The sequence below is a fragment of the Helianthus annuus genome, chromosome 1, assembly GCF_002127325.2.
Source record: "Helianthus annuus cultivar XRQ/B chromosome 1, HanXRQr2.0-SUNRISE, whole genome shotgun sequence".
Lineage (NCBI taxonomy): Eukaryota > Viridiplantae > Streptophyta > Magnoliopsida > Asterales > Asteraceae > Helianthus > Helianthus annuus.
The window spans coordinates 44,774,221-44,783,281 of NC_035433.2; the positions used below are offsets into that span (position 1 = coordinate 44,774,221).

Genomic DNA, 9,061 nt, shown 5'->3' on the forward strand with positions numbered 1-9,061 from the left:
TCTTCTGGATTCAGAAACTTTCCAAATATCCCTATGAATGTTAATATTGGTCTTGATGATATTGGAGATTTTGACTTTGCAAATAATGAACAAGTAAGGAGATTGGAAAAGAAAGTTGAAGATGTTCTGGTTGAAAAGAAAATGTTGGTTGATCGTGAGAAGAAATTGGAAAAGCGTGTTAAGTCTGTGGAAGCTGAAAATTCATCATTGTTGAAGAAAGTTGAAGCTGATCAGACTGAAATTGATATTCTGAAAGTTAAAGTTGCTGAATTAGAAGAAGAGAAAGCACGCAGAGATGAGCAGAACAAATACTTCGAGTTAAAGAACAAAGAGTTGGAAGCTGCTAAAGCTATGAAAGAACATGAGATATACATGATGAATAAAGTGTTGAAGAGGTTAGAGCTAGACGTCAAGCTGAAATTGATGCTGAAATGAAGTTTAAAGGAAAGGGTGTTGAAGGTGTTAGTGAAATTGCTGAAAAATCAATTGTTCCATCTTCTATTTCTGAATCACCTATTCAGAATCCTCGTCTGATATCTGCAGTATCTGGTATTTTTGAGGAAGATGTGTTGATAGATGATGTTTATTAATGATGAGGAAGATGTCGAAGAGGATGATGATGAAGAGGATGAGGATGAAGATAAAGTTGATGATGCAGATGATGTATTCTCTGCATGTAGTCACAGTGATAATGATGATGATGATGATGATGACAATGATCAGGGTGGTACTGGTATTAAAGTTACTAAAGCTTCGAATGAACAAAATGTTGATAATTTTCTTCATGATGATGCGAATGAAGAGGCTGAAGATGCTACAAGAGAGGGGGAGAATGTGGATGATCAAAATGTTGATAAAGTTGAGAAGTTGATTCTACGTCTAGAGCCTGAGGTAGAGGAAGGAGAAATCAGGCATACATACACAATGGCTGAGATTATTGAGTTGACAAGGATTGATGATCCTAACTTCAAGTTTGACTTTGAAGATGAATTGAATGCGTTTGATATCAACAACATCCTAAATATGAGTACAAGTATGTTGAAGAGGCAGACATCTATGATAGAGTTGAGGTTGAAGATTGATGAAGAAAGTGTGAATGAAGACACTTCTAACTTTCCAACTCTTGTTAAATTTTTTAGTCAAGAGAATGCAGATGAATTGAGAAGGAAAGTTGCTGAATGTTTGAAAGATAAAAACTTTGATGGTACTACGAAAGATGCACAGAATGAAGAAAGAAAGAAGTGGTTTAGAAAGAGCAATGAAAGAAAGTTTAAGCGGCCATTGAATTACTACAAAAGAGACAGGGATGTGTCACTCGTGGATATCATCAGTTGGGGATTCTTGCCTCAAGTGAATGCGTATGCTATTCGACGAGAATTTGGAGTGCAGTATTTTTAATATATTCAGCATATCATGTCACTTCCATGGTGGGATGTGGAAGAGTTATTGAAAGTGAGAACTTTGGATTATCCGGTGAGAAAGTATGATGTACCTGTTTGGGGTTTAATGAAATTTGAAGCCTTCTGGGGATTCAAACACTGGAAGCCTCACTACCCGAAGTGTCACACCCTGGCTTTTGCGGAAGCGTGGGTTTATTTGGTGTGACTTCTTAATACCATAGCAATTATCATAACAATGCTATATGAAAAGAAAACATATGATGTTCATCCATTCATCAAGTTTTAAAGGTTACCACGACAACATTGTTTAAAAGTCGACACATGAAACGAATTACAACCATGACATAATTAAAAACTTGTTCATACGATACGACAAAAGACTTGAAATAAAAACACAGTTTAAGACTTGTAACCCGTCTAGGCAAGGGTCACACTTCCTAAACTCGGATGACATCATTATTCCTACGCAGCTTGACGTGAATGCATACCTTGCCAGATCCGCCAATTTCCTGAAATACATGTAATTTGAAAAATCAACAAAAAGTTGAGCGAGTTCATGTAAAAGTGAGTATCTATAAACCTTTAAAGTATGTATAAAAGTCTCGGGTATGTAGCAAAAAGGAAAAAAAGAGAGATCACCAATGGGTTGCAAAGCCACTGGTATGTGTGAGAAAGTGCAGGGAAACTCAAACCTATCAAATTTGTTACCGGGCTTCGGCTGGAATACATAGTCACCTCTATGGGCCGCCCCGGCCTCACGGGTGTGGGCTCGCTACACCCAAATAGATCTATCACTCTTGTGTCCCTCGGTCCTAACAACGAGGATTAATGGCCTCAAGCGTTGTACCCACTCCTCACATGATCTAGAAGTATAAACCCTCCCTACGCTAACCATACCATGTAATAAATGTTTGTAATAATTGTCGCATGTATTTCACCCCCGAAGTATAAAACTGAAAACAGTAAAGAGAAAAAGGGGGACATGAACTCACAGAAGTGCGTATCCTGAAACGTCAATCTCCAACTCAATCTGCTGCGTGACGACCTACACGTACTAATGCCTATTAGACGGATGGCCGTGCCTTGGCTTAGGGTTTAACGTTCTTAGAAAAATAGTTAGGCATATATTTCGTATTCACACTTCTTAATTATTTTATAAGTGTATTTCCTTCCCAAGGATAGGGGTTTTTATACATGTACACATTATAACTCCGAAAAATATATTTTAAGTCCCACTTAGAAAATATATTTTAATCACTTGTCTAAAATGTTTTAATTCCAAAATATATACATTTTTCCAAAAGTATTATATTTTACCTCATACATTTTCTAAAATAATACTTTATCAAAACATACGTATGAGAGTATTTTCCAAAGTATACATAAGTTACGTTTTAGCGTGACATAAAGCAACAATACTTGTGTAACTTAAATATTTGTTTTGTGAGAGCGTTGGTATTATTTTGGAGTCGTAAATTCATGGTATTTTCAAGTTATATTATTTTTACCCTAAAAATAATATATCTAGTGCACAGAATAACAAACAATCACATAAGCGTTTTAGTATAAAATATATACTCTACATAGGTAAAGGATCCTGTAAAAAGTCCATCTTTTGTAAGAAGTGTAAGAAATAATCTTGGAATGACAAGTGTCCCTCCTCTTAATTAATTCAAAAGGGTAGATTAGTAATTGTACATTTTTGTCATTTAATTAATTTACAATATAACTGAAAAAAAAAACTGGCGATGAGAATTTTTAGGGATTGATCGTTTCATCTCCATCTCCGATTCAGATCATCTTCTCCGACCATCTTGAATCATAGTCAATTTATCCAGTTATTTTAAAACACCACGCCATGAATCTGATTATACAATGTCTCCATATAAAACACCATGAACAATGTCTACAGATAAAACACCATGACTTGAATCATAGTCATGGTGTTTTAAAATCTGGGAATGTTTTTGTATTGATAAAACACCACGCCATGAACAATGTCTCCTGATAAAACACCATGACTTGAATCATAGATGTTTTAAAACACCACGCCATGAACAATGTCTCCAGATAAAACACCATGACTTGAATCATAATCATGGTGTTTTAAAATCTGGGAATGTTTTCTGTTGATAAAACACTACGCCATGAACAATGTCTCCAGATAAAACACCATGACCTGAATCATAGTCAATTTATCCAGTTGTTTTAAAACACCACGCCATGAATCTGATTATAGATCTATTTATGATAAAGTATGAAGAAATTCGTTGATTTTTTGGAGATTGATGACGGTTACCATATAATTCGCTGATCTTTAGGAAGTTGATGGGGGTTTTGAAACGGTTACCATATTTGAAACGTTGGAAAAGTCACTATTGCCCTTCAATTTTTACATAAGGTCCTTCTAATTAAAACATAATTTACATTTTATACCCTATTGATTTCAACCATTAGATCAAATATCCAATGGTTTAAAACACTTCTTACCCTTCTTACATTTTAGACACTTTTTACCATATCCCTACCCTATATATATATTTATCAAATTTTATTTACGAAAATCCACCTCCAGTACTTGGTAATTTTGAAATAAAAATGATGGCGAAGTTTATTTAGAAAAATAAAGTTAAAAATATATTTGTAAACACTTGTTAGAAAAATATTTCTAAGTGTTGAAATTCTAGAAAAATTCCGCCAGAGTTTCCTTTGTAAATGGAGGCGTCCATGCTTACTAGCATATCATTTTCTTTTGTAAAATCATTCAAACAATCATCAACCAACAATATATAATCTCTAATTACCAAACTTGACAAAAATAAGCATTAATCGTAAACTTATGAACTTGAAAGTTTATATAAACAAGTAGTAACTTACTAGCATAATTAGTAAGTCTTGTTACCTTTAAAAATGTGATTAGTTTCTTAAAAGCTTTATTTTTAAAGGATTTGAACATTTACAACTTCTAGTCATGATTTACAAAAATATTTCTTTGTGAAATTTTCTTGTTACACAAGTGTTTATACACTTGTTTACTTACTAAAAATGTGTTTATTTCATATAAGATCCAAGTTTTAACAAAACTACTATTTTTCACTTGGTTCTTTCGAAAAACCACTCATAGATCTTTAGATCTACAAGTTTATAACTTTTATTTTCCAAGAAATCACTTATTTGTTCAAGTTCAAAGTTCATGTGTGGATGATTCCATCATCCACAACATCTTTAACCTTCACATCTTGCTAGTTCATGCCTTTAAACATGATCTAGCAAGTCCATGTGATGAATCATCTCATTTTTACTGACAAATAACATTCAATAATCATAACAACACAAGAACAACATGATTTTAACATCACTTAACACTACTTCATTACTTTATCCATTCTTCATCCTTTATGTTTCAAGACTTGTTTAAGTTCATAGCGTTTCTTAATATTTTATCATTCTTTCAACTATTAACCACCAAAAATAAGAACAAGATGAAGATTTAAGGCACTTACTACTAGCTCAAGGCTAGGGGAGTTTCAAAGCGTAAAAGTGGTGGATAAAAGAAAACTAGAGCGGTCCTTGAGCTTCCGAGTGCACCAAGCTTAGTTGTTGGACCTCTTGCACCTTTGGATGAGTGTAGATTGTATGTATGAAGTTTGATGGTGGTGGTATGGTGGTGATAGGGTGGCGCCGAACCAAGGGGAGAAGGAAGGAGAAAGAGCTTGTGTTTGTTGTTTGTGAAATAAAATGATCAAGTTCCTAATGTGCTAATTTATAAACCAACATGTATAATTCTTCTAATCCACCAACATTTGCAAATAAAATAATCAAAAGAAGTGGGGGATGTCCCCACATCCATGACCGTCGAAGGGGGGGGGTGGGTATGGGGTTGGGTTGTAATGTTAAGGTTACAAATCTAGTGAAGTTTGAATGATATAGTTAGTGTATTATTGTGTGTTATATAATATAAGGTGTGTTAGGGTGTTCGGGGACCCTAACTAGCTCAGAAAAGTGAAAACAATGTGTTTGGCAATATTTTTATGTTTCGGGTAAAGTCCGGTTGTTCGGTTGGATGTTGATCCGTTAAAGTGCTAAATTAGTCTACAAAGTGTCTTTTATATTATTTTTAGTGACACGTTAAATTCCCAACACTTTGGAAAGTATCTAGGACTATTTTACCAAGTTTTTGCACTTTTACTAGCATTGTTAAATGCTGAATTTTGGTTATTTAGTGCAGAATTCTGCACTTAAAGTATGTTTTAGGCACTGCCGGGCACTATAACTATCACCTAGTGATGCAGTTTTATGGTCCTCACCTCCCTACACTCCCTACTAGTGTAGTACTCTATCTCTGGCTCATACTGACCTTAGTGACATTGTCTGTCTATGTACTGCCATTGTCAGCATCTTTTTGGTTATCCGCTCATTGTGCTAACTGTGCTTTTGTGCATCAAGTTTGTCACTAATGTTTCTGTGTAATAAATAGAGTGACAGTAATAAATGTGATGCATATGTATGTATGTATCAGAAAACAGAAAGCAGTTTAATCATAATTGTGATCAAGCACAGTCATTAAGCATAAATTAATTATTAATTAATTGTATGGATACATGGAATTGTGAGGGTTGTCACATTCTCCCCCTGTTAAGAAAATTTCGTCCCGAAATTTTAAGCTCTGCTTCTAGTTGCAGGGGTCTTTGGAAATAAATGGGGGTACTTTTCTTTCATACGATCCTCACGTTCCCACGTGAATTCCGGACCATGTCTTGCGTTCCATCGAACTTTGACGAGTTTGACACTATTCCTGCGTGTTTTGTTTATCTTCCAATCAGTAACCTCAACTGGTTTCTCAATGAAATGGAGCATGTCGTCAATATGAACTTCGTCAGCAGGAATGACAACTGTCTCTTGCCTCGGACTCTTTTTCAGATTTGATACATGAAATGTATCATGAACGCCATTAAGTTCAGCAGGTAAGTCCAACTTGTATGCTACAAGCCCAATCCTTTGCAGGATTCTGAATGGGCCAATGTAGCGCGGATTCGACTTTCCACGCTTCCCAAAGCGTGCCACACCCTTCCAGGGTGAAACCTTCAATAATACCATATCTCCCACCTCAAATTCCAGAGGTTTCCTTCTTCGGTCCGCATAACACTTTTGTCGATCACGAGCCGCCTTGATGCGCTCTTGGATCTGTGCAATCTTGTCTGTGGTCGCCCGGACCAATTCCGGGCCAACTAGCTGTCTATCACCTACGTCAGCCCAACAAATCGGTGATCGACATTTGCGTCCGTAAAGAGCTTCGAACGGTGCGGCTTGAATACTTGCGTGATAACTGTTATTGTATGAAAACTCGACCAATGGTAGGTGAGTATCCCAACTTCCACCTAAATCCATTACGCAAGCTCGCAGCATATCTTCTAAAGTCTGAATCGTTCGTTCGCTCTGTCCATCCGTTTGCGGGTGAAATGCTGTACTTAGGTTCAACTGAGAACATAATGCATCTTGAAAGGATTGCCAAATCCTTGACACAAATCTTCTGTCTCTATCAGAGATGATTGAGAGAGGCACTCCATGTCGTGTAATGATCTCTCTCATGTATATCTCTGCTAGTTTACTCGTGTTATCTTTTTCCCTGATTGGCAGGAAGTGCGCAGATTTCATTAGACGGTCTACTATTACCGAAATAGTATCGTGACCTTTGGGCGTCCTTGGTAGTTTTGTTACGAAATCCATTGAAATCTGTTCCCATTTCCATTTGGGTAATTCAGGTTGCTGCAGGAGACCTGAAGGCTTCTGATATTCGACTTTTACCTTGGCGCACGTTAAACACTTGCTAACATAAACTGCAACATCGCCTTTCATCCTAGGCCACCAGTAGAAATCCTTAAGGTCTTGGTACATCTTATCCGCCCCTAGATGAATTGAGTACCGCGATTTGTGAGCTTCATCGAAAATGACCTTTCTCAATCCACCAAACAAAGGAACCCAAATTCTTTTCATGAAGCATAAAGTTCCTTCCTCGTTTGGTACCAACTGCTTCTCCATCCCACGGAGATATTCATCCTCAACATTCCTTTCTTTAAGAGCTTCTCTTTGCGTGACACGAATGTGCAACGAGAGATCTGTCTGGACAATCATCTCTAGAGCCCTAACCCTTATGGGTTTGATCCTTTCCTTTCGACTCAGGGCATCGACGACCACATTCACCTTCCCTGGATGATACTTGATCTCACAGTCATAGTCGTTCAACAGTTCAACCCAGCGTCTCTGTCTCATGTTAAGCTCCTTCTGGTCGAATAGGTGCTGCAGACTCTAATGATCAGTGAAGATTGTACATCGCGTACCATACAAATAATGTCGCCAGATCTTTAATGCGAATACCACCGCGCCTAACTCCAAGTCGTGCGTGGTATAATTCTTCTCATGAACCTTTATCTGGCGTGACGCGTACGCTATAACTTTTTGTCGCTGGATCAACACGCAACCCAAACCTTGACGCGAGGCGTCAAAATATACCACGAAATCATCCGTTCCTTCGGGTAGCGATAAGATCGGTGCATTACAAAGCTTGTCCTTCAACAACCGAAACGCTTCTTCTTGTTTGTCTCCCCAACCGAACTTCTTGTCTTTCTGGGTGAGGGAAGTCAAAGGCTGAGTGATTTTTGAGAAATCCTCAATGAACCTTCGATAGTAACCAGCCAAACCTAAGAACTGTAGAATCTCGGTCGGCGTCTTTCGAGTCTCCCAGTTCTTTATCGCTTCGATCTTTGTTGGATCCACATGGATTCCATTTCCATTGACCACATGTCCAAGAAATTGGACTTCGCGTAACTAGAACTCACACTTCATGTAACACCTTGAAATTTTGCGTCCTATAATGTATTGACACGTGTCATAAGTTTACACGTGGTTATAGATACTAAATAAGGACTAAAGTTGACAAACATAGAAAGTATGTGAATCCGAGGGTTCAAAATGTCAACGAGGGATAAATATACTGTACAGTAACCCTAAATGATGCTCGTACCTTCAAACGAATGAATCATGGATCATACGGAACTAAAAGTGGGAGAAAGTGAGAGATTACAAACTACAGGGGTTAAATGTGTCAACTTGTTTAAGTTATACCTCTGAATGACCTTATAGCAAACCCGAGGCTTTGTAACGGTAAATTATGCTCACTAAAATACATGAAAAAAATCTCATAAGATTTCATTATCGTATGAGAAAGTTATGATCAAATTCGTATACAAGGGGTTAAAAGCATCAACGATGAAGTTTATGATTTTTCGGGTAACAATACAGTTAACCGAGGACATAACGAAGTGGGTATATATCTTGAAGCCCTTATACGTCAACTTAGAAGGTTCAAAATGCAAGAAAGGAAGTCTAAACAAAGTTTCCAAGAGCCAAGGACCAAAGCGTAAAAATCAGAAAATTGAGATTTGGTGCAGAAGGGCTTAGCGCGATGCGAGGCCCAGGGGGGAGGGGGTCTTAGCGTCACGTGAGGGCCTGTCTGGTCCGATTTTATTGGATTCTTGTCTGCCATAGCCCTTGTAACCGACTTTGGAACAATTATGAGCAGCATGGGCGCCCCCTAAACGTCCCCTAGCACTTAGGGACAGGTGTTGATCATCTAGGAACACTTGTAGCACTTGTTGGCAAAG

General features: G+C 37.5%; 1 protein-coding gene across 1 annotated transcript; it reads left to right on the forward strand.

Moving 5' to 3' along the window:
• Positions 1 to 576: 576 nt before the first annotated feature.
• On the forward strand, positions 577 to 1,398 carry LOC110872319 (probable ATP-dependent RNA helicase ddx52). Its single transcript, XM_022121130.1, has one exon. It carries the CDS (start codon positions 577 to 579, stop codon positions 1,396 to 1,398), a length of 822 nt encoding a protein of 273 aa, XP_021976822.1.
• The last annotated feature ends 7,663 nt before the right edge of the window (positions 1,399 to 9,061 follow it).